Source organism: Corvus brachyrhynchos, unplaced genomic scaffold (genome assembly GCF_000691975.1).
Source record: "Corvus brachyrhynchos isolate BGI_N302 unplaced genomic scaffold, ASM69197v1 scaffold62, whole genome shotgun sequence".
In the NCBI taxonomy this organism is placed as follows: domain Eukaryota; kingdom Metazoa; phylum Chordata; class Aves; order Passeriformes; family Corvidae; genus Corvus; species Corvus brachyrhynchos.
The window spans coordinates 1652870-1678835 of record NW_008236629.1 but is presented as its reverse complement, the minus strand read 5'-3'; the positions used below and the strand labels follow the sequence as shown (position 1 = coordinate 1678835).

The 25966-nt window shown below is 41.0% G+C and overlaps 1 protein-coding gene across 4 annotated transcripts in view; it reads right to left on the bottom strand.

The window, feature by feature from the left end:
• The window catches only part of KCNC1 (potassium voltage-gated channel subfamily C member 1), a 107873-nt gene that overhangs the window by 19345 nt on the left and 62562 nt on the right, over window positions 1–25966 (bottom strand). For all 4 annotated transcript variants that reach the window (XM_008644247.2, XM_017726599.1, XM_008644249.2 and 1 more), the window contains exon 2: window positions 1884–2817. In XM_008644247.2, the coding sequence (XP_008642469.1) occupies window positions 1884–2817 (934 nt within the window). The remainder of the gene's footprint in view (window positions 1–1883; window positions 2818–25966) is intronic.

The following is a 25966-nucleotide window of genomic DNA, read 5'->3' as shown; positions in this document are numbered from 1 at the left end:
TCTTTCCCTCTTGATCTGTGATGCCACAAAGGCATCTACTTATGAGGAAGTTTGCTGCTTGAACATGAGCTATGATAAGCATTTGCAACCTGAGGGGAATGGATGATAAAATCATCGCTTGTGTGCGCCAAGGATACAATTGGTACAGTCTATCAGTCACGTGAATTGTGATTGGCCTGTTGCAATGGAAATAGCCTTTAACAAAAACAAAATGAAAGCTATTTACCTTCTGAATGGATTTTACATACTTGCACAGAAGGGAAAAGAAATAAGAAAGGAAGAGAAAAGAGAATAGGAAAGAAGAGAAAGATTCCCACCAGCTCTTCCCCTCCAAAATTAGCATTGGCATTGGTGAAGTCACACACAAAGGAAAGTTTCACTTTCTTTGTGCTTCTCACAATGACATCAACATGCATGGCTATGAGATGACGAGAAAATATCTCACTCACAATGAGTAACAAATCAGAATTTTCTTCAAAGCAAAAAAATGATAACACAAGACCATCATAGGTATATGCTAGCTCTTCCAAAACACCTCTTTTGAACTCTATGTCGGTTGAGAACAGTTGGCTGGCGATCTGTCATTTCTAATACAACACAGGGGGATATTTGGAAAAGGCTGAAGAATGTCTACTATGCAACTTGGCTGGAACATCTGCCAAAAATGAAGTTGGCATTGTTTTCAACAGGGTTATCTTCTTTCAAATTACTCCATAGAATAAATAGTGATATTCCATGGGTAGAGGTAGATTATGGGGTTTAAAAAATCAAATTTGAGCCCCGTAATTTTGTGTGCTATAGGAGTCTCATAGAACTGAGATATTCCCATAATTAACCACTAGCCATGGGATATTATAATATATTCCATGGTGACTAGTATTCTTTATATTTCCCTCTCCCCTCCCAGTAGAATTAGTATGGTTAATTTTGCTCTAGTTTCACCTATTGCTAACATGAATCAGTACAATTAAAAATAAGAAAGAGGCAATCACTGTTTAGGCCAAACCAGCCAGTAATGACCAGTCAGACCTTTTCCAGTTGGCCATTGCTGCTAGAAGGTTGAAAGAGCTGTAACTCACCAACCCATACTTGCAAAAGGAGCATGTTTTAGAAAATGTGGTTCAAAACTCTTCATAGTTCTAAATGCTAAATTCTAGTGGAATATTATAGAATAGATTGATTTGCATGCCATGGAATAAACATCCTTACATCTAGTCTTGTCTCAGAGTGAGTCATTTTGCATTAGTGTCAAGAATTTGAGCTGTTGTTCTACTTTGCAGTTAATCATCAGAAAGAGACGGGATTGTCTCATGAATATGCATGATGGTATAGTTGTCCCTTCAACTTACTAGGCACCTAGTTTCTGTAATGAGATGTACAATATCTGCCATTTAAAACAGCTGAAAGGTCCCAAATGGGAACAAATGAGAAAGCATCTGGCTGTTTCGAATTCCAGCCCTGTTTTGTCAGAAAGCTCTGTAATTGCTGAGTACTTGGCTCCTACTCTGCTCTATGAAGCATTCAGCTCTCAGGAGCCTCTGAGATGCATTACACAGTCCAGCAACACAGCTGTAGAACTCTCAAAATTCTTCCACTAGATGTAACAGCTTTCCAAAATATCTTGAGACTTGTATGCCCTTAACCAGGACCAAAGTTTGGGCTCCTAGAGCATGCTCTCATCCTTAGTTTTGCTGATCAGCCTCCACTGTACCATTTGTCCCTGCAACCTAGACTTCACACATATTATTCACTGTGTGATGGTGGGACTAGAATGGATAAATGTGCTACCCATTGCTCTAAGAAAGCAGTCTGGCTGAATCTTAAATCACTATGCGGGATGGAGGTTAACGGTCAGATGGACATTCCTCTAAGAGGTTTCCTACCTGCTCTGTTAATTTCTAAAATTTCTTCTTGGGCCAGTGGGCAAGTGTCGCTCTGAGTACTGTGGTGTGGAGAGTTTACGACAGATTTACAATAATTGGGGGATCCCAGCTGGGGTGGCCTCGGGATATGCTTCTTTTTTTTCTTTGGTAGCTTCTGCTTAGCCATAGCTAAGGAGTAATACATTCCGAAATTGTTCACAATGACAGGGACAGGCATGGCAATGGTCAGCACACCAGCGAGAGCGCAGAGGGCCCCCACCAGCATGCCTGACCAAGTCTGAGGATACATGTCTCCGTAGCCCAGGGTCGTCATGGTGACAACAGCCCACCAAAAGCCGATGGGGATATTTTTAAAGTGTGTGTGTTCACTGGCACTAGGGTCATTTGGTTTAGCACCTATTCTCTCGGCATAATAGATCATCGTGGCAAAGATTAAGACGCCCAATGCCAAAAATATGATGAGCAGCAAGAATTCGTTTGTGCTGGCACGGAGGGTGTGTCCCAAGACCCGCAACCCGACGAAGTGGCGGGTCAGCTTGAAAATTCGCAGGATTCGCACGAAACGGACTACGCGGAGGAAGCCCAGGACATCCTTAGCAGCTTTGGAAGACAGGCCACTGAGTCCAACCTCTAGATAGAAAGGCAGTATGGCCACAAAGTCAATGATGTTCAAAGAGTTTTTGATAAATTCCACCTTGTTTGGGCAGAAAGTGACTCTCATCAAGAACTCAAATGTAAACCAGACCACACAGACACCTTCGATGTAGGTGAGGAAGGCTTCAGTCTCTGCTTCCCTGTAGTGCCGCACCTGGGTGTCATTCCCAATGAATTCAGTTTCTGTCTTGTTCACAATGGGGTTAAATCTCTCGTGGGTCTCGAGGCAGAAGGTGGTAATGGAGACCAGAATGAAGAACAGGGAGGCAAATGCCACATACTGTGGAAAGAAAGATATGAGAGAAATGTTAAACAGTAGGTTAAGTACAAGGGATTTCATTCTGAAACATCAGGGAGACACAAGAGCCGTATCAAATGTAAAGATAATGCCAAGCCTTCTTCCTGTGGGCTTAAGATGCCAGGTCTCACCTGCAAAGGCAGCCTAACATTCAGCCTGGGAGGGAAAGCAGTATATAAGTACATGCTAAAATCCATTCCTATATAGACAGCACCTTAGTGTGAGTGTAAATTTGAGCAAGCACTTAAATCTCAGGCCTTTCTGTGGGATTTAAGGTTGAGGACATATTGAAATTGTACCTTCCTGAACTTGCTCTTGCCTTAAAGAGAGAGCACACCTTCCAGGACAACTGCCAGGCAGTACTTTTCTCAGCACTGTGTTAGCAGTATCGTGGCTGCTCCCAGATTAGTGAGAGCTGTGATATTTCAGATCTCAGAAAGGTGCTAGTAAATGCTAGTGGCATTCTCAGGTGGGCTCTACAGCAAGGAGCAAAGTCCTTGGCATCATCAGACTTTCTTGCCAAACCACAGACACAGGCTGAGAAGAGTCACATATCAAACTGACCTCTCAAATGCCTCTGTTCTCAGTTCCCTTCTCCAGAACTTTCGGAAGTGGAGGATAGGAGGGTAAGGAAGAGCTTTCAGGTAAGCCTGTCATCTGATCCCAAAGGACACAGATCTATTGGCTTTCACCAGACACAGTTTTCTTGAAGAGATTCTCATTACAGTGTAAGAATTTTACCAGAATTAGATGAATCTTTAAAAAAAGGATGTTGGATTACAATTACAATCTGGCCTTGAATCTTTCCAGGCATGGGCCATCCACCACCTCTCTGGGAAATCTGTGCCTGTTTCACCAGCTTCATTGTAAAAAAAATCTCTTCTAGTATGAATCTTTCCTCGTTTAGCTTAAAGCCATTACCCTGGGTCCTGTCACAACAGGACCTACTGAAAAGTCAGTCTGCATCTTTCTTATAAGCTCCCTTTAAGTATTGACAGGGAGACCTTGTTGACAGCAATAAGGTCTCCCTGGAGCTGTCTCTTCTCCAAGCTGATCAGCTTTCTCAGCTTTTATCAGTCTTTCCTCAGCCTAAAGGTGATCTCTTGGTTGCATTCCATGATAATTGAGGGGTACAGTCAGTGCAGTCAGGCCAAAATTCACAAGTCTTATTACCACAGTTGCTCTGCTTAATCCTCCTTTAATCAATTAAGTAATTTGCATATATCTAAGTCTCTTTGTGTGTTGGAGTAGTACGGTCATGGGGTCATGGTAATAATACCTCTTGCCATTCCACTCTCTACATCCTTTACCTTCTCGTTTGTCTTGTGTGTCACCTTGACAAGAGATATCATATAAGGTATTTCCCTGTCTTCATGAACATGAGCAACTCTGATAGCTAAAATATTATTCAAATACTCTTTTAGTTTCCTGTTACTCATAGTGTCCCTTTTTTCAACAGTGTAGCCAACACAGGGATTAAAAAGAATTAGTTTCTTCTAACTGTGTGTTGCCAGCCAATGAAGTGCAACAAACCGAACAAAACTGCTGCCAAAGGAATAGACCCATTAAAAATAACCTATGCTTCAAACTATCAAAACTCTCCTGCAATCAAGAAGTTCCTGCTGTCTGCTTTCCTGGGTAAACCTAGTGCAGAATTACACTTGACCATCCATATTAGCACACAAAGTCAAAAACATGGACGTGCCAGAGTTTGAGATGAACCATTTAAGTGAATACAAAGAAAATGGAAGAGACTAAAATCACAAAACCATTTAGGTTGGAAGGCCCCTCTGGAGGCTGTTTGGTACAACTTCAAAGCTGGACCAGGTTGGTCCTGCCTAGTCCAGGTCTGAGTATCTCACAGCCTCTCTGGGAAGCCTGTGCCAGTGTTTGGCCAGTAAGAGCAAATAGGCTTGGAAGAATACAGAAGGAAAGAGGCTCTTCTGGTTTTCAAATCCAGCTTTGTTGCCAAAGAGATCAGAACCATTGCCACAGGTTTAAAAAATAAAACAATATTTTTCCCTAAACACTTCATGTTCTCACAGCACTGTTATGTGAGGAGCTACTATACGTGCTGGTGTGTGCTAAAATCAATGCCTAATATATCTGGGAGATAAAACAATATGCAGATTAGGGAAACTGAGAAGCAGGATTATGGATATCTTTTTTACCAGATTCTTCTGTTAAACAGGGAAATTTCTCCATGCACCATTTCTCCACCTGTAAAATAGGTGGTGTTGGTCATGTGCTTTGTGATCCTATATAAATGTATGCAGGTTCTATATGCTTTTATCTAAATGTTACTGGCTTTAGTATATAAACAGTCTTCCTGAAAAATAAGTTGAGGACTCTTTTAAGTGGTCAAAGCCATTTTGTGTAAGATACCAATAAAACTCAGAGATTAAATGTCTGTATATGAGTACAATGAGAAACAAAAAGCATCTTGCACCAAGAAGCGAGGAAGATGTTCCTAGCAGCCTAAGCATGTCTGCTTTATTCCAGCCTGGGGCAGGTTGTTTGGAGTCACAGAGCTCTGAGAATTCAGGCTGCAGAAGGAAGTGCTGACACTTCCTTAAGACAGGTAGCACTCAGAGATAAGAAGGAGAGAGGGGACTAAAACGATTTTGCTTATTAGGGGGTCTGTGAAGATGGCCCCTTTCTTTATCCTGACTCCAAATGCAATCCTGCTCTTGGTGTATACGAATATATCTCCTGAGTGAGTTTTACCTGCTTAGGACAACCTTCAGGCTGACCTTGCACAGTAAGTATCTTGAAACTGATGTTTTGCTGTATTAAAGGGAACAAATAACCAATTCTGACCGGGCGTTTAAGTTCTCTGCAGGCAGCAGGCCGGCAGCGTTATCGGTAGAGAGCATCACGCCCATGATGTCTCTCGTTGTTAGCCCGTGCGTGCGCACACCTTGGCTTCAGAGGGTAATTGAGAGCTTTTAGTCCCCACTTCAGCAGAGCAGGAAGCATCTCCTAAATGAGTGTGAAGTGTCTGCTTCCACCTATCTGTATTTAACAGCATCCTTTCCCAGGGATGGGCATGTTTTTGTACACTTTGTGGCTTTGAAAGAGTCTGCTTTCAAGGTTGCATAAAACTACGTCTGAGTAATGGTATTGACAGGAAGAATCCCAGTATTTTTTCTCCAATTTAACTTTTCTCCAATTTAAGTGCAGAAATGCCTGAAAGGCAGGCCTGACAATTTGTTCACTGGCATCCCTCTCTGATAGATTTATCACCTGCAGCTTCTTGGAACACAGGAATTTAGCAGCTTACCACAAGTGTCAATGGCATAGATGTACACTTGTGAGCCCCAGTTCATATTGCTCTCACCCCTTTTTTCTTCTGAGTATTTTTCTTTGTTAATTATCTGAGATTTAGCAAACTGTAAGCATAATCTAATAGCACAAAAAACAGCAAGTAGGCTTTTCTAGGGAGACCAGCATTCATTCTTGCCAAAGGTGTCAAAAAAAGTTCTCTCTGGCCCACCATCAGAGGCCAAAAGAGTTCACCCATTGTGCCTAACATGATAACTTGTCAAACCCAGAGACAGGCAATTCTGATAAAATCTGATGAAGACTATGGGACTCACAGGTGTTCTATGGTCTTTGAAAATAAGTCTGTCTCTTTTTATTTCACTAATAGTCTGAAAACTAATCAAACCAATGGATTGCTCTTGAATAATTTAGTGGTTCTTAGTCTTCTTTCTCCTTATATTTTACAGCAGTTTCTTCCTAGCACCTGAATGGGCTGAGGGAAAAGAGTGAGGATTTTAAGAAGTGATGTCACATGCTGTTGAGTTACATAATGGCATCTAAAATTTTCTATAATTAAAGAAAATACCTAGGTGAAGTGTTTGAAGTGATCAAAACTCTTTTATTTTCTTTGACATATGAATGATTTCTATTTCACTAGAAATGCTGCTGCTATCACTTTTTTTCTGGCTCTAATACCAACAAAGGAAAATCTCAGATTGTCCAAAACCGCAAAAACCATAAGTGAAGGCAGAGAGGAGATTTAAAGGGGGAGATTTGGATTAAAATGTAAGTTACATTAAAATGTTTTCATTCTGGCGAGAGAAGAAATTACACTCCTGCATAATTTCTGTTAATACTGGCTATATTTTAATAAGTTTATTTTGAAAGAGTCTAAAAGGTATCATGCCCCAAAGTGGAGAATTTAATAATTTAATTTATATTGCCTCTGATTAAATCTATCTATCTATCTATCTATCTATTTATCTATGTATCTACCTATCTACCTATCTCTTCTCCCTGCCTTATGTCTAACTGAGCCATTTTTGCCAGTGCAGTGGGAATATGAAGTACCAATTAATTCATACCAGTAGTGTTTCACATCGACTTTGCATGGCTGTAAAAGGAGCAAGGTAATGGAATCAGACGTAGCCACTCATGAATAATTAGCCAGCATCTTTCCACTCAGCATGGAAAGAAAACGAAAGTCCAACAGCCTTAAAAACCCAAATAAACCTTCTAATACATGGGGATTTAGAGGCTAGGCTTAGATAAAAGATCTGAGGATTGGACCAGACAGCATTAAATACACAGGTTTTGCTGTTTACTTCTGGGAGTAGTTTTCTAAAACAGCACTTTACCTTGCACGTCTTAGATAGATCTGGTCTTGGAGATAAGAAACCTTTTTTATCCTTGGTTCTGCACAAATATGCTGGGTAACCTGGTAGAATTCATTGATATGGTGTCTGGAATTTCCAGACCAGTGTGGATGGGTAGTGAAGGCTGGTGATGAAAGTACTGGGACAGAAATCAGATGAGTGAGGCTCTTTTGCAACCTCCACCATTGACACAGTCTTCAAGCATGTGGGCCTGCATCTTTTGTACCATCTTTTGTCTATTTTTAAAAACTTAATTGAGATAATAAACTCTTTGGGGCTTGGAACTGTCTGCCAACTTACATCTGCTCCCTGTCCAGACCAATATAAGTCTGGAGTGGGGACCTGGGAAGGGAGGCGTTGGCCGAGTCTTGGCAGCACTCTTGGATCAGAAACAACAAGGAAAGTGTGTGGTGGCAGTGGAAGCAGCAGGGCTTTTGCAAGTCAGGTTTCAGTAACTCCAGGGTTTGTTTTCTAGGAAATAGCGGTGTACACGACACGCTATTCATAATTCATTCCAGATCACACGTTCAGAGCGAGTTAGTAGCAGCTGCATGCCACAGACACGTGCTCTTCTCCTTTGATACTGCTCAGAATCATTTAACAATCCTACTCAAGCTAGATGGGAGAAAAGAAACACAGCACACTCAGAGAAGATTTGCCAGCCTTTTCCTTTCCATCTGCTCTCAGAAATATTTTTAAAAGTTATTCTTAATCCCTATCCTTTAATAGGGAAATTCAGGAAATCCTACCCTTCCCAGAACCTCTGGATGAAAAGCAGAGGAAGGTGGCATTTTGATAGAACTACATCTGTTGAAGCATCAGAAAATTCTCTATGTAAGTGGCACCATCTCTTTCTACTGATCTATTCCAATGAGCTTTGGTTTTGATGACAAAAATTTTTAAATCACTACTTGAAAACACTCCTGGTTCTGTTGAACCAGCAAAGAAGAGGAACTAAGCAGTTGTCATCTCAGTCTGTATGAGCAGGGCCTTCTGAGCAGCTTCTCAAGAAGCTAAAGACTGAAAGGGGAGGTGAGAACATACAACTCACCATAGAACTTTGTCTCTGAAGGAGAAACAATGGTACTCTCAGTGCTATGGAGCTTCCAGAATCTCCTCACTCTAGTGAGATCCACTGTGTTTGGGTTAGCTTGTTTTGGGGTTTTGTTGTTTGTTTTTGGGGATAGGAGAGGGCTGAGGGGTGTGGATGGGCAGAATAATATAAAAGTCCTAAGTCTAGTCATTTTTCACTTTGTCAACCACTGGTAAATACTTGGAGGAAAAGGTTAGGCTCTGAAGAGTTTAAAATCTCTGCTGGCAACATAGGAGCTGTTTTTTCTACAAAACATCAGTAATTCAAATATACCCACAGACCTGTGCTAGACCTGCATAAAGACCCAGGGTTTCTGTTTACAAGGTATCTCTTCAAGTATTTTACCAGCTTTCTTTTACAGTAGTTCATCTGAAGAGATGATGAGAGATTTTGTCTCTCAAAACTACCGCACTTCCATGAAAATGCCAACATTTGCCCATCATTGACTTGAATCTCAAAGCTTTGGCTAGTTTTTGTTTTAATCTGTAAACGGTACTTTAACCACTCTTAATTTAAAATTAATTCAGTTTAGCCCATGTGTCACCAAAATATTTAAGGAGATAATTTTGCTGCAGCTCAGCCAAAGTATGGGTTAAGTGAAAGCTGCTTTAAAATACTTAGCTTTATAAACACTTTATTATGTGAAGACCAATTTTCTGGGCTTTCTTAGAGCTGTGGACCCTGATTCAAACAAATGACTCATTTTTAACATGCCAGTAATTCTGCTGAATTTTTGAAAGTAATACTGAATCTGTATGACTGATCAGATGACTAAATGTAGGCACATGATACTAGCAACCAGATAACGCTGGAGAAGCGAGCAAAAGCTGGGACTCCGTCAAAAAGCAACCTCTGCAATATTTCATTAAGAATCCTAATGGAAGGTGTTTCAAGATCCTGTGAGCAATGATCATGAAAAGGAAATTATTTGCATGGGAAAATAATACAGCTCTTTTTTTATGAGTCTGGTGTAGGTATTTGAGGGCACAATCAGATATTAGCACCAAGCTGTTCTCTGTGAAGGGAGAGATGACCCTCTCAGCACTCTGTCTTTCAGTAAGATGATAAGACAATTGATAGAGAAGCTCACATCAGCAAACATGCTGATTCACTCACAAGATTATTCAAATTCATGTTTTGTAGCTGAGACAAATGGAAGAAGGAGGCTTGTAGATAGAGCTTGCTCTAGAGTCAGATAAAAAGTCCACTAGGAGCTCATGGATCAAATGATTATGTAATGCCAAAAAATATATGACAGCTTGCAAAAAAATCTTGGAATGCTTTGTGGCACGCAGACATGAAACAGCGTGTTAAAAAAAAGTGCAGTCATCTGTGGAAAATATGCTTAAGTTATTCGGTGTTGACATTGCAATAAATAAATTAGAAGCTGATCTCTCAAATGTTAGTCCTAGCAGGCAGCCATGTGCTTTGACAAGGTAGTTACTGGGATAAGCCAGGCTCTATGAGAACTGGAAATGGGGTATGTACAGTGCTCTTCTGGCGCCACATGGCCAGCCAGGTGGTCACTGAGCAAGGGCTGGAATGGTTCTTTTTAGGTCACAGGCAAGCCTTTCAGTTTCATCTAGGACAGATTAAGTCTTGTGATTTAATAGGAACATTGACACAGAGAAGAAGTGAATTTATTTTGCAAAGCTTCCTTGCTACTCTCTACTCTGGTAGTGCAAACTAAATGGGAACAGTATGGTGGGACCAAGGAATGTTTCATATTGCTCAGCAATGGCACAGTGGGAAATTCTTAACATATATAGATTCCTGATCCAAAAGGGCCCCAAGACTCCTGCAGCTGAGTATATGAGGCACAGCAAAAGGAGCTGTGAGTGTGAAAGTAAGCCTTCCATCTCTGAGGGACGGCAGAAACGTATGCTTGATAGGGACCTTCAAAAATGTCATTTCCCTGACCCAAAGCACAGTCTTTGATCATTCCTGACAGGCAGCTACGCTGACTTTTGTTCAGGATCTCTACTGGTGAATATCACAGAAATTCTGCAGGCAATTTATCCAGTACTTCACCATTTTTTATCTCTATGTTTTCTTCCTAATGCCTAACCTAGATAATCTTTTCTTCATCTTAAGCTTGTTCATTTTGTCTTATCCATCACAGACAACTAAGCATTTAGAAATTCTCATGTGTTTTCCTTCTTTTGGGAGCTAACAACCACTAAACATTCAAACATCCCATGAATCCTAGACATCTGTTTTCATATGCTCATGCTTTTGCTGCATAAATTCAATATAATTATTAATCTCATTTTCAGATGATGCCACACACTTTTATGCTGTCAGTTCTGTCAAAAGCCTTAGGATTAAAGAAACTGAGAATGTCATGTAATATCTCATACATGGAACGTAAACTAACACATGGCAAACGAAACCAGGGAACTTTAATTGCCCATTAATAGTAGGAGTTTCAATCTTTTTCTGTTAGGCAGTAGGTAACATTTTTTGGACTCTGCACAGTTTCTGGTCTAAACTGAAAAGGAGAGTTTTATAGCAATGAATGGTGGTGGTGTCATGCGTTAGGATTTTCAGGATCTCACCTCACCACCTTTGTTCTGGATTTATCTCCTAAGAAAATCACACTTCCTTCCTCTCTAACTTGCTGCTGGTCTATTTTTTTCCCTTTTTGTTACAGCTTCTGCACCATGACTTGCCCAAAGGTGGCTTAATTCATATGCTTATGCTTATATGGTGTGCAGCCTCTTTCAAACCTACTTTTGGAGTGGTGCTAGAAGCCTTTCACAGAGCTGGAGACATTATTTCTGCAGCCTTTCAGAGTTCACCCTCAGTGAGGTTTGATTCATCAACCTCAGCTTCATACCAGCCCTGAGGAATGAAATTGTTACAGGTATGAAGGAGGCAGAGGGTGCTCAGTACTCTCCAGCTCCTTTAGAAAGAGCATGCTCAGCTTACTTACCTTTATTTTGAGGAATCCCTCCAATGTGTGGGAGTATTGTGCGCAAAAGTCCATAAGGAAACACCTGAAACACAGGGAGGCTTTGCCCTGAATGTAGGGCTCTTGAACTGAACATGCAAGGTCAGCTTTTCTCCCTGTGGGTTTTAAACCAAGGTATTTGGTGTGTGTTCCAGACCACGTCTGTGTGCAGACAATAATGCTTCTGCTTCAAGACAAATTGAAATGAGTGCCTGTCCAACCTCTAGTAGTTTCCCATGCGGGCGGGCTGGCTACCAAACCAGCCTTGGGCAGGGTGTGAGGTCTGTCTGCACACCTTCCACACACACTCACCCAGAGCTGCTGGGGTGTGGCCCGCTCTAGGATGATGCTGGCAGCTCCTATATAGGATGAAGCAGAAAGTCCAGAATGCATCAAGCCCCAAAGGTGAGCAGTTTGGGTCTGCAGTGCCCGCGGCGGTGAGGTCCTTAATCCAGTTTCTCTCCCAAAGGAATACTGGAGCAAAAATAATTATGATAGGATTCCTCTACAGACCAACTTACTTCATATTTGACCATGGATTTTGAAACCTCAGTTTCTGACTCTGTGGGATATGTTCCAAAGAAATTTAAATTCTGGGAGCAGCTGAATGTTTACCCTCTGACAGTTGAGTTTAGCGCCTCAGAATGGAGGCACTCAAAATAACTCCTCACCCTGGAAAACGGGAAGCCCTGGGATCACTATAGTGCCAGTAAATGTTGAGCTCAGGATTTCCTGTTTTCACTGCAGTTTATGTGGATGGATGTCACAGATGATGTATTCCCTGAAAAGCCAGAGTTCTTAACAAGGTGGCTAAAAATAAGGATGTTAAACCTCAGGCATTTCAATGACTGCTTCATTTTGGATCATTTCACATAATTCAGAGAAACTGTTTTTTTGTTTTTGGTTGTTGTTGTTGTCCAGATTATGACTAGCAGTGTGTTGTAGGCACTTCTCCTCTCATATTGTTTGCTTAGCTTAATCCATAGCTACCGGTTGTGCTTTTAAAGCATTATGGCCACAGTTCTTTCCTACCTTTGGCCAGTGTGTAGCACAAAAGTCCTTTTAAGCTCCTAGATGGCCTAAATATGTTACTAAATATTGAGACCTTTTTGTGCCTTTGCTCTACAAAACCTAAATATCAAATATCAGCATTATTATATAATTATAGAAAAGTATACCCACATTATTTATAATTACAACTATTAAAACCCAAAAAGAAAATCCAAAAACTATTTAAAAAATTAGACAGTATTTTGGAAAGCAAAGGATGTTTTCATTCCCTAGTTAGGCAGAGGCCCTTGCACAGCTTAATTTGTGCAAGGATAATGCACAGGATGGGAGCATACAAAATTTCCAATGACAGCAATCTTTGTCAGTACTAGGTTTTGACTGGCTGTGAGCCATTTTAGATATCCAAATTAGTGACAACATAACTTACAAAACTGTATTGGTAGCTCTTTTAGGCAACTTCCAAAATAGCCTTTGTCATATAAGAAAGATGGGGACAGACGTTTCAGCAGGGCCTGTTGCAATTACATGAGAGTTAATGGTTTTAAACTGAACGAGGGATTCATGCTTAGATAAAAGGAAGAAGTTTTTTCATTATGAGCATGGTGAAACACCAGAACACATTGCCCAGAGAGGTTGTAGATGTCCCATCCCTGGAAAGATTCAAGGTCAGGTTAGACAGGGCTCTGAGCAATCTGATGTAGTTGAAGATGCCCCTGCTCATTGCAGAGTGTTGGACCAGATCACCTTTAAAAGTCACTTCCAGTCTAAAGGATTCTGTATATTCTGTCTTGATGCAGACCAGCAAGACTGAGGGTATTTTTTTCAATATCAGTTCTCCCGTCTCTCTGAAGAAGAAAATATTTATTCCTGTGTTTCTGTGGCTCCACTTTTCAATGTGTCAGCACTAAGCAACTGGAGCCATAAGGTGGCCATGTGGTGCCAGTCTCCTGTTCAGGCAATCACACACTTTGCTTCCCCAGTAATTTTTTTTTTTTCTTTTTCTTACATCTCATGGAAAACAGCCCATTTTCTTTGTGGTGAGATTCCACTGTTTTGTGGGCAAGTATATGTGTGATATTTACAGAAAGCATAGCATACAACCCAAACCCATGAGGGCATCTGCCATGGCATGAGCTCCCACCATGGTATGTGACACAGGGCACTTAGAGCACATTGCCACTCGCCCTGCTGACAACACCATCCTGATTTCAAGGAGAAAGTTGTATCATCCTTTCTTTCCTTGGTACAATATCTTCTCCTACTGTAGCCAATCTAGCCACAGTAGTGCATACCTACAGATATGGAAAAACTCTGTGCTTACATGGAGGAGACCAATGAAAAAGCCTTGCCCTTGCTGTTATGTTTTTCAGGCTAAATTGGTGAGTCACATGGAGCACCTGTGACACCAACCCTGCTATCAGCTACTTGTGTAGACCACCCCTCCCAAAAGCCAGTTCAGTGTTAGCAACTGTGGAGGCCTTGCAGAGGGAGGATTTCCAGGGGTATTGCTGCAGAGCTGATTGCTTGGCATTGTCAGAAGGGCTCCCAACAGCCCTTTGCAGGTGAGAGCCACCTCTCATCTGGTGCTGCACTAAGTACATCTTTCTGTTAACCCCGTTTAGCTGGGGCCACAAAAGGCTCAGGAGGAGCCCTTTGAACCCCTCCTGTGAGATGTATTGCATAAGCAACAAGCAAACACTTCTAAAACTAACCTCTGTGAAGTCAAGGTCAAAAGAAAGATAGAAATATTCAGAAAGGATCACAAGGTAAGTCATAGCCTAAACCTAAAGAAAATTTGCTTTCTGCAAAAGGTGAAAGGAATGAACAATATTCTAAAAAGTTTGCTAGCAATATTATGCAACTGTGTTTAGCTTGTGTTCTGCAGTACACTCAGCATCTTGTTGGATAATAGGATCCTCTCATCTATCATTGTTTACTGTCTTCTGGCTGTATCATCTGTGGTGTATTTTCATTTTTTAGATTTATTCAAGTGCACATGCAGGTATGATGCTTAGTGTGGCTGAAGAACCAACTCAGTTTCTGAGTTCTAACCTCAGACACAAAGGACATGTCTTTCATTTGAAATAGCTCTGTTTGAATATTATGCATCTACCTGCACTACAAAGAGTCCAAAATTCTGCATAGCATTTAACAGTGTGGAACTGTACACCTTGGAAGTGCTGTTGAAATGTTAATGTAGGTATCAATCTCTGTTTTGTAAGGCAAAACAAGTAGGTACTGCTCCTGTCCCATACACAAGGTGATAGTGTTTAGAGCCTATGTTTCTCAAGTGTGTTGCTTTAACTTTGACTATACAAGTACCAGTATTGAGATCTTGGACTGGAGCAAAAAATAGGGGATATTGTTCAAAACCTGTATCTTAATATCTAAACTTCCTCAGGAGTGGATAGTCTGTGAAATTTGGAGTGCTGGGCTGTTGTTAGGATGCTGTCTCTGTTGGCCAAGACATGGTCCCCCAGAACTTGTGTTTGCAGAGTTCAAAGCTTTCTGGTTGTGAAATTCCACCTCGGTCCTTAAGCTGTGTTCTTCCTTTTAACCTTGCAGTGCAGCGAGTCCAACACACAGCAAATGTGTGTGGGGTGTAAAGAATGGGGGGCAGTGCTCTGATCTGTGTAAGCTCTTAGAGTTTTGTTCTTTGTGCCACCCCAGACTCTGGAAACCGCTCTGGGTTAAGAAAAGGGTGAAAAGGTTTCCACTGCTCTTTCTAGTGTCTTCAGTACTTTGTCATGAGACTTTGAAGTCCTCAACACTAAGAAATCTTATCAGATATTTTATCATGATCAGACTGATGGCTTATTAAAATTTAGCCCTTAAGGAGATTTTGGTTTGGAGACTCAATAACTGTGAATCGCCAGAAATCACTAATCACTTCTGGAAATCTTCCTAAGTAAGTATCCATATAATAGGCACAAAGGGAAATTGAGAGGGGACTGGGGATGAAGTTGGAGAAGAGAGGAGAAAGGCAGGACTTGTGTTCAAGCCACATATTCTGTTAGCAAACAAGGATGAAAAATAGCATTTACCCTGGAGGGATTATTTTTGCTCGCTCCATTTCTAATTCTTGAGTGATTTGTGGGAATTGTGTGCTGCCATAAGCCTGCTTATAAAACCAACTATGTGCAATTGAATTTTGTGGGAGAGCACAAAAACCTGTTTCCTAAGGAGGGAAAGTTAAAGGTGATTTTAAAACATAGATCTAGTTGGGAATCAGAAGATGCCCAAATCAAAGTCTGTGATTATTTTTTAAAAATTATTTATTCCTCAATCAGAGCTTGAAGTGTTTTTATATTTAACTCATGGTATAACCACAATGAGGTGAAAGAGGCATTGTGACCTCTTCCTTGAATGGAAGGAATCCCTGTGTCTCACGTTAAGGTGCACAATTTTCTGGAAAGATGGAAAAGCCTTTTCCCATCCTGATGCATTAGGCGCAAGCAACTTCCCTAAACAGATTACCTGCAGTTTAGCAACATAAGTGCCACTCTAACCTCAGGATAATTCAGAGGACATTGACTTGAGTGCCATAAATGGTTTCCTCCATAAAGCCATCCTTTCCAGACATGGGAAGCACATCTTGGGTACTGACTGGAGTCTGGGGAGGTGAATGCACTCCCTGTTGTCACCTCATCTGCCTCAGAAACAAGAATCCAGGATTTCTGACCCTTTTTCCCATATCTCATTAAGCAATCCAGGCAGCTGCCTGTTTGTGGGGAGCTTTGATACTCAGAGAATGTGGTAGGAGTCCCTTTCTGCACCACTTCTTCCAGTGAGCAGCAGAGCTGGGTTTTGATGTGAAATGTTGAGCTGTGATGATCAAGCTCTTCATAATCCAAGATTGTGGATTCCTGGATCCAAGCTCTTCATAACACAGTGTCTCGCTGATCTAAAGGTTTGCTGCAGAAAAATTAGCTTACCTTTACCCTGGCCTTGTGGCTTGACAAAATTTGCATTTTTGCAGACCTTTTGTCTCAGTGCAAGTGTTGACACAGTATTAGGATTTCTTTTTTTTTTTTTTAAATTCCGTTTCAAAATAGTCACAAAAGTTGGGGAGGGAGGAATTGCCAACCGTATTTTAAAGGAGCTGTAGCCATGGTAACTGAGGTACCTTCAGTTGCCAAGGTAACAAATGCAGCTCAACTGCCTTGCTGTAAATCCAGACAAATCTACTCATGATCTGTTGATTTTAAGATGATTTATAAATTGCTGAGCTATTTTAGGCACTTAAATCCATAAATCAAAATGTCTGTTAAAACGACCAATAAATTGTACTATTTATGAATTATTCACCCCATTCTTATTTTACCAACTGGGTTTTCTCCCCCCCCCATGAACGTATCTAGGCTTTTTCCAGTCCTAGTTTTTCTTATTTATTGTTTAAAAAATGGTTCTTTTATCAGAAACAGATGATCCATATTGCTGCTTGTAAGTCTTATTAATTCGAGAAATTCTAGCCCCTTCCCATACCTCCCCTGCTCAGTCCTGCAGTCTCTAAATGGAGCTTTATGTACTTCTGCTCTGAAACAACAAAATATGCTTTGCTAAAAATTTGCTAATGAATTAAATCAATACAATTTGGAATGAGTTCCATCTCAAACAATCAATACAGGCCCAGTGATGTACAACAGGCAGGCAGGTAAATTGGTCTAAATAAATTTACAATTGATTTTACTTTTAAAACCAAATTAGGACACTTACAGTCTTACCAAATAAGATCAACTGCAACTTATGCAAACAAGAATATTCCTGGTTTTGTCTTTTTGTAATACTAATGGTGAACCTGTTACTTTTTAAGGCTCAGTAACTTTTATTCCTGGGGTAATATGCACAATTTCTTGGCCCAAAAGCATGGTTTGGCTATTATTAAAGCAGGTCATATTTATTCAGGATTTCTCAGATTGTTTTCACTAGTAACTTGTGGTAGCCTCTGCTTGTTAATGAGGATTTAAGGATTGCATAATTCAGTGTAAGTTATGCAATAGGTTTGCACTCCTGTGTCCTGGTATGGATGTGCCTGAGGGCCAGGACCTGCCTCTGGTGGCATTGCTGGGTTTGGTGGGCTCACCAGCACTGTATGCCTTTTTTTTCCTCTTCCCCATCTGAATTCCCCACTTTGCTACTGGTTTGTGTGCCCAAGGAAGAGTAGACCCTTGTATGAGAATGCCTCTTGTCCAGGTGGGGCATAGTGCTGACATTCTGAGCTGCTCGATACTTGGAAGGAGGATGTCCAGGTGCGGTCCAAGGTCATCAGAGCTGCATGTGCACAGAGGGCTTGGATCTGGAAGGGGCACAGCTGTGACACTCTGCCCAAATCTGCAGGATCTGCCGCTCCTAATCTGCTAATTCGGAGGTATTTCCCCTGCACCGATGACTCATTCAGAGACATGCGGCAGGCAAATCACTGGGAGGGGAGCGAGATGTAGCTCTCCAGAAATATGCAGTGCCTGCTGCATTCATTTCTTGTGTCTCTAGCCATGATTTTTCAATAGTTATGCAAAGCTTACAGTCTGAAACCAAGTAAAAAGTCTGAAAAGCTGAGTTGCAGAAAGTTCTCTCAGATCTGCTAATTTTAAGTAGTGGTGTCAGCAATGCTGTAAGACTGATGAGGTTAAGAAGCTGCCTTTAAAACTCCACAGATACTTAGGCAGATGTCATGGGATTTAACACAGCCACTGGATTTTAAAGGTGCTTATTTCCCTGAACAACATATGTTTGCTCAAGAGCATGATGTTGCAGTCCTTTGTTCTAGTGTAATGACCATTAGCAGTTGTTCTCCTTGCTCAGAAAATCCTATTAATTCTCCACATGCATACACAACTCACATTAGTATTAAAGATGAGCAAATCAGAGTTATTAGGTGGTGCTTTACCCCTAGGTTTTTGGCATATCAGATGTGACATCATTCTTACAAAACCTGGAAGTGAGAAATGCCAAATGTGGATTTGTACATCCTGCTGCAACTGTGAGGACCTTCCAGGGTTATTCAGGGTATTAAAAGGGAATAATTTATCTTCCTTTAAGTGAGAATTCCAGAGTGAAATAATTAAATTCAATTTTTTTTAGCCTCATCATGCTTTCATTCCATGATTCCTATTTACATGCTGCTTTGTTTCACTTAACTTTTTCCTCCTTGGTCAAAGTGCCTTTCAGATAGTTGCAAACTACTTTTTTACTTCTCTAGTCTGCTGCTTAGCAGAGATGGGAATATTGAATTGGTTGAATCTGTCTCCTTAGTTTCAGCTATTCCAGCCTGCAGAGGTGTCTTTTGATTTTAGTGATGATTGCCTAAAAAACATAAGGATGGGGAATGCTGGGATCTCTTCAAAGCTCAGTTTAGACTGGAATGTTTTTATTTTCAATACTAACCCTTAAATGTTATTGTTCTTATTGGTGGGGTTTAGATATCTTGCACAGACCTGTTTAAATTAATAGCCTGTTATAAGGGTTTTACTTCTCAATACCCCAGTTAAAAAAAAAAATCTAGTAAGTCTGCCAGTTTGTCTGCCTTTCTAACCTACTCAACAAGCAGCTCAAGTACAAGATGTTCTTGTCTGCTGCAAGTGACAGATTCACTGCACTTACCCAGCTCTCCCCTCCCTGCCAGACAGGGAACTGTATCGAGGTACTCGAGCTGCCTGAGCATAAAGAATGTCTAGAGCGACTCTGTGGCTTGTGGATGCAAGAAACACAATGCAATGCATTTATTACAGTGTCGTGCTCTTCTAAATGGACTTGGATCTCTGACTGGCTCTCTGGGATTAAATATTTTCAGCATTGACTGGAGCATTTCTCTTCCCAGCTCTCACTTAGGTTTCATGGTAGCCATGTGGCTGAACTTTCCTTGGGAGACGTTTGGAAAGAGGCCTGGTTTCATTAATCTCATGGGCCAGGGACCCTGGATATGCCATGGTCATTAATGCTAGAGCTAAAATAGAAGGTAATTGGGTCAAAATTGGGAAGGAGAGAGGTGTCATTTTGTAACACCTGCATTTGTATTTTTCAAAAATACCCCATGTAGTGGAAGGTGATATGTCAGCAGTTTTGAAAAAGAGAGACTAGCTCCTGATCTCCTGCAGAAAGGCAACACTGGAGTGTGCTTTCATGCCAGACACAATGCATTTCATAACTATTGAATTTTCTAAGTTATAAATGGCTGTTGAGCTGACTTTAGGCCATGGTCTTGCAAGCAGAAATTCAGGTAGAGCCTCTGGTTTATCACAACCATCTAGGCCTTGGGAAGAGTGCCGGGGGTGGAAAACAAGGTGGAGAATTCAAGTGTCATCGCTAAAGGTGAAGAATGGTGGCTGTGAGAGCTGGAAAACTCTCCTCCTTCATGTGCTGTAAGCAGATGATCTCAGCCTCCAGTGCAGTCACTCTCTCCTTGGCATTGCCTTGTCTTGCCTTATTTTGACCCTCTTACCCCCTTACCTTTATTAGATTTCTATGTGCAGCCAGTTTTTGCATTCTGGGATCCCTTTCTCATCTGTGCCCGTGTGTGAAAGGGTTGCAGTAGCTGTTTTTAGGACCTTCTGCTATTTCAAATACAGAAATAGACTGGAGTCTTCTGAAAAGGGAATAAATTCTTCTTATGCTACTAGGGGTATGTATTGCTGGGTTAAAAAAAGAGTGCTGATGCAAAGCTAGTCTGTGGCTTGGAAGACAAAATCTTTTTGCTCTCTACCACTCTGAAAAAGATTACTATTGTTTGGAAGCAAAGAAATACAAAATGGGCAGAAGGTGGTGTGCCTAAATGGTTTCTAGTAGCTGTAGAACAAGGCATCTCTTTCATCCTAGCAAAAGAATTGACATAAGCTGTTGTTATGTTTTTCTGACAGCCTTTTTTTTTTGCTATGTGCACTGCAGCACTTGTTGTTATGTTTTTCTGACAGCCTTTTTTTTTGCTATGTGCACTGCAGCATAAATGCTAAATTCTCTAAATTGCCCTCAACAGAAGCTTTACCAAAACTGCAGTGATTTTATCTCCTTTGGGAATACCTGTATTTCAGCTGGCTGGTTTGGGTGTAGGTGAGCAGCACAGCCCTGCCAGATGCTTGGCTGGAGATGTTAATGGGTTCTGTGACCAAAGCTTAGGGGCGATTTGCACTAATAAGAGCAAGTGCTCTGGGGGAGGAAGTGTTTCCATAGGCTGAATGCAAAACTGTGCTTTCAATTCTGTTGTTTCTTGCAGCCAATTTACCTTTATTTTGGGAATGTTGGGGAGCAGTGTGCATGTAAGTGGGAAGGAGCAAGAGATAAAATCAAGGAAACATGACATTGCATTAATTAGCTTTCTGCTGCTTGGCAACAACTAAATACTACTTGGGAGCAACAGGAGTAAGACTGAAAGGAAAAGCAGGTAGCTGAACTTAGGATTTGACACTTTTTTTTGGTTTGTTTTGTTTTTAAATCCTCTGCTCCTGACTCTTTCTTCAACTTATAAATGGAAGAATAAGATAGATCTGAGTGAGATTTTTCCCTGTCTTGGTATGTTTTCTTTGGGAACATGTAACTTCCAAATGGTGTATGCTCATAGTATACCAAGTCTTGTGCATTGAACACAAAGTGAAGGTGGAATGAGATGTGGTTTTCCTTTCCAAACTGATGGAGATTTCTAGATACATATTATTTCATTAGTATGATAATTTTGCTTACTTTTGGGTACCCAACTGTATTTGTTTGCTTGGTTTATTTTCATTTTTCCAGTAAGACTAATTGGGCAAATCTATGTTTTTATGTACCTTGCTCAGAGAGAGCTCTTTGTAGAGCTTTCAGATAAGTCTAAAAGAGGAAAATATGTTGTATTTTTTCTACTTGAAATTAGCAAGGTCAGGCCAGAAGTGACCAGGTGCTCTGTGGCACTTGGAAAAGAATGGGAAAGTAATAAAATTATTTTAGATATAACTTGCGTACAATGAGAGATTGTCAAAGTAGAAAGCATATTAAAATAAAATCTTCATCACCATTTCATGTAATCATCTCGAACATGCCACTGAGACTTACAGAGGATTACAGAGGCTCCCTGCAGCCAGGTTTGTGCCCAATGGCATCTGCCTGGCTCCCTGGAATGCCTGGAGCTGATCCTCTGCCCACCTCCCATGTGATGCCCCAGTGAAGGGTGTCTGGCTCTCCTTTCACACCTGCCCTCAGCTGATCCAGTTGTTCCTGGCACCATGGAATTAGATTAGTAGATTTTATGCCTTTACCATTTGTAAGTGACACATTAATTTTCGGTCTGATCCCTGCTGCACAAGGCATGCTTCTGGCAGGCTTTGATATTAATGCTTTGTAGAATCTCAGATGTGTGAGGCTGCCTACCAGATGTCAGAAACTAGTGGTTTTTTTCATCCATTATGATTGGCTTCATTGGTTTAAAGAAGAAAAAGGTCAGGCCAAGGGTATGTTTGTATGAAAAGAACATTAAATGCAACCAAACTACAATGAAATTAAAGAACTCTTAGGGGTTGGAAACCAATGCATCAGTGAGGAAAGCAAAGCATTCCTGAAAGATTTGTGGACCAGTGTTAGGTTTTAGTACTCAGTGCTGTTGTCTAGAAATCAGTGTTTCAGTTGTAAGGTCACTTTGGCAGCAGATGTAGCAGGAGCAGCTCTGCTGGGTTTGATCCTTCCAGACCCTTATCCTGATGGCACTGAAGGTCACACTCTGGCTGTTGGGTTCTGTGCCTGGAGCAGGGTGCAATGAGGCAGTGGAATTCCTGAATGAAAGCCCAACTTGAGACACTGTGTCTGAAAGTTCCACAGGGCTGAGTATTGAGTCCTGTAAACGATAAAAAGCCTATTACCTTGTCTCTTGTCTCACACACTGGTAGGGAGGCTCTGCTCTGCTCACACAAACCCCAGTCCAGTGGAATCTATTTCTACAGTGTTGAGTCAAACTGCAGAACTGGCCTTTCAGTTTCAACTAGTAACTTTTTCGCTTAATTGCTTGTAGGTTTATGACCTAATTTAATGGGGGGAGTGGTAGGTAGTTGGAGAGGGGAGGAGAAAAAGATGGTGTTCTGTTCACTTTTCCCTAGAAATCAGTGGCAAAGATTAGTAGTGTTGTATTAAACAGCTTTACCCATGAGCATATCTCAAAATGATTAACAAAAGAGATAGGCTAGCGTTAATTCCCCATTTGTGGTTGGGGAGGACTGAGCTGCAAAGATGAAATTGTATTTGCTCGCTGGTGAAGTATATGTGCTTCTAATAAATAAATAAACACAATCCAGAATGTAGTGTGGAATGTAGATATGGCAAAAATGTCCCTTGAGAGCAGGTATTGCTTTTAAGCTACAATGTCAGTGAGCATTCAGGCGTGACTAAACATGATTCATTAAGTCTGTATCCTCGAAAATTCTGTTCAAATAGAACTAGAAATGGGGCAGGAGCCAGCCAGCTTCTAAATATTGGAGCACTGTGGCTCATGATGCCTCTATTCATTTGCTGCATTAATGGTACAGCTTAATGGAACTGTGAAAGAAAAGGCAAATATCACTCTTTAGTAGCTTTAGCCTGTTAGACATGTATTGAGTCCAGGGTCATTCAGAAAACAAAGTCCTGTCGTCCATTTCCTGTTTAAAATTGGAACAAGAGCACTCTTCTGCACCTCCAAGGGTGTTGTGACTCTGAAAAACAATAGGGCCTGCTGCCTTATCTTTCCCTGACTCATTATTTAAAGAACTGGTGAGATTGGTAAAAGATACAGGCTTCATGTCACAATTTCATGTGTAGACTTGTGACTTATTTAAAAGGACCAGTGAAGTGGGTCAAGACAGCTTTGGTTTTTATTCTCATTAGGACTCTAAAACTAGGAGATTTCAGGAAAGAACTTTGTGTTTAAGGCTGCATTCAGGGCACAGCTCTCAACTGTGGCCTTAAAATGTTCTAAAAAAGTATGTCCACATCAGACCAAATTATGGTGAAAAAGGAGTTTGGCAAGATAACAGGAATATCACAACAGAAGATAATTTAGCCCCCTAAGAAATCAATTCCCAAGTAGCTAATAATGAGTGGCAAGACTGGTGGGAGAGCAAGGACGAACTCTATGTGCATGTGCTGTAGAGTAGAAATCTGCTCACTGACTCTATTCTGGAAAAAATCAAGTTTTGCTGGTGTGCAGGACAGAACTTTTGGAAATAGGTAGAGACTTTGCAAACTGGATGATCGCAATTTTCTTGTCAGGCTGTCCTTTTAACTTGGGCATCAAGGTATTTGTAATAGACTTCTTTGTCATAGAGGGTTATATTTACAAAGCAGTGTGCACACTTTTTAATCTTTTAACCTAGGGACAAAAGTTCAGCACTTCTAAAGTGGCTGAACAAAAACCAGTGTGGAGTTTGTCTGCTTATTGCACAGGACTGTGTTTAGAAGCATTCAAATGCAATTGAAGGACTTTCTTTTCTGGTTGATTTACTCCTATTCACATGGAATAATAAGAAACCCATGTATATAATGACTTTTGCAATTTATATATATATATATTTAGTCACATTCTGGGGGAGACGAATTTACTCTGAAGTGATTTGCCTGAGTGAAATAAGAAGGTCCTTGAAGAGTCAGGAGCTACATGCAGGTCCTTGGAGTTCAGTGCTTTAGCTGCAAGACTATTATTCTTGTCATATTTTCCTCCTTTCAGCGAAAACATCCATGTAGGCCACTGTCATGCTGTTTTTGAAATTGGTAGATAATTTGTGGCTTGTTTCAGTGGTTAGAAAACTCAACTTCTGATGTCCATGGAGCAGTGAATTGTGTGTTCTGTCCAAAGCTGTCTTCAGTCATTAGAACAGTTGTGAACCTGTCATTATTGAGCCAGACTGACTCATAAAAACTCAGTCTGTAGCTTTTTCCTTTCTCAGTTTCTTGTTATGTGTTTGACATGGAGTTCACAGTGTGTGAACTTTCTACCTGTAAAAAAATTAACTACATTTTGAAGCTGCTGTTGAAGTGATACCAAAAATGTGAGTTGCTGCAGAGATGGAGAGAGATCTTTGTGGCATGGGGGCATGTTGGTGATGGCTGAAAACACCAGGAAACTCATCTGGGGTAAACCTGTGCTCAGGAATAAAGACAAAGCTCTTGCATCTGCAAGTGCAGCAGGGACCTCTGAAGACCACACATCTTTCTGTTGAAATGGAAATTTGATATCCTATGAGAACAGAGCTAGTGAAAGCCATTTGTCACAATTTTGGGTAGGATAGCAGAAGGTTACAGAGGTACCCATCTGAACCACTACCCAGACTTAGCAGCTTGGTTAATTCACTTGCTTCTGAAGAGTAATTGTCAAATATTTTAACAAATATTTTAACAAATGTTTTACCAGCCTGAGGACTAGAATATCAAATAAGTCCTGGTTTCATCCCCTTTCCACTGTACTATTTTGCCAGGGAATACACATAGCCAGAAATACTGCTCCTTCGTGGTCAGGGAATACCTGACCTTTTAAAAGATATTCCTGACTCTCATGCTGTGGGTTTCATGAGGGCAGAACATGATGTCCCATATGTATGAGGGACTGCTGAGAAATACCATCAGTGAGACAGACAGTGAAATTCCTGGACACAGTCAGGACTGGATAATGCCAGTGACAGAGAAAAGGAGCCAGTTCCTGGTGGGAGGGAGGTATGGAGTTGGCAGTTGTTTATTTTTTTTGCAAGGGAAAAGAGAGGCACAGTTAAAACAAAGATACATCTACAATTCTTGCTAGCCAATTCCCACTTCACAATTCATATAGCAAGTTGGCATTATTGACTTAATCTTCAAAATACTGGCTTTCATGTGTTTTTTAGGTCTGTGCAACAAAGACATCTGTATCTTCCTCTGTTGTCCTCCAGTTAATGCTGAACTGTAATACCCTTGAGAGAACAAATGCCACACCAGCAGGTTTATAGTGTCATTTTGGTTTTGGTTACGTATGTAAATTCCAAGGTCTTTTTCTTTATTAGGGTACAGCTGGCATTAATTTTACACCAGCCAAACTAGGGCATTTGACAGCAGGTACCAGAAGGCAGAAACCTCACAGCTAATGCTTTGCCTGTGTACTGATCATCTTGATAAACTGGGAGAAATATGTAAGCTTAATAGCTCTTCATGATCTCACGTATCCCTTTTCTCTAATGAAGCACCAGAACCATCTGCACTGATCTTCCGCTGAGTTTGAGGTAAGGAATCCCTCCTAGCTGTTACCTGGAGACGTCCTGTGTTTTCCCAGTGTGCTGTACCCTCGGTAATCCCTGTTAAATTGGAATTGGTGATAGTGTGGAGAGGAGGAGGGGTCATTGAAACAGGGCCAAAACTGCTGAAATTGTACACACAAAAGTTAATATTTGACAGTGGATGCAGCAACCTCTCAGAACTCAGACTTCCTGAACCCTATCCCTCAGCACAGAGGTTCAACCAGCTATCCACAAGTTCTCATTT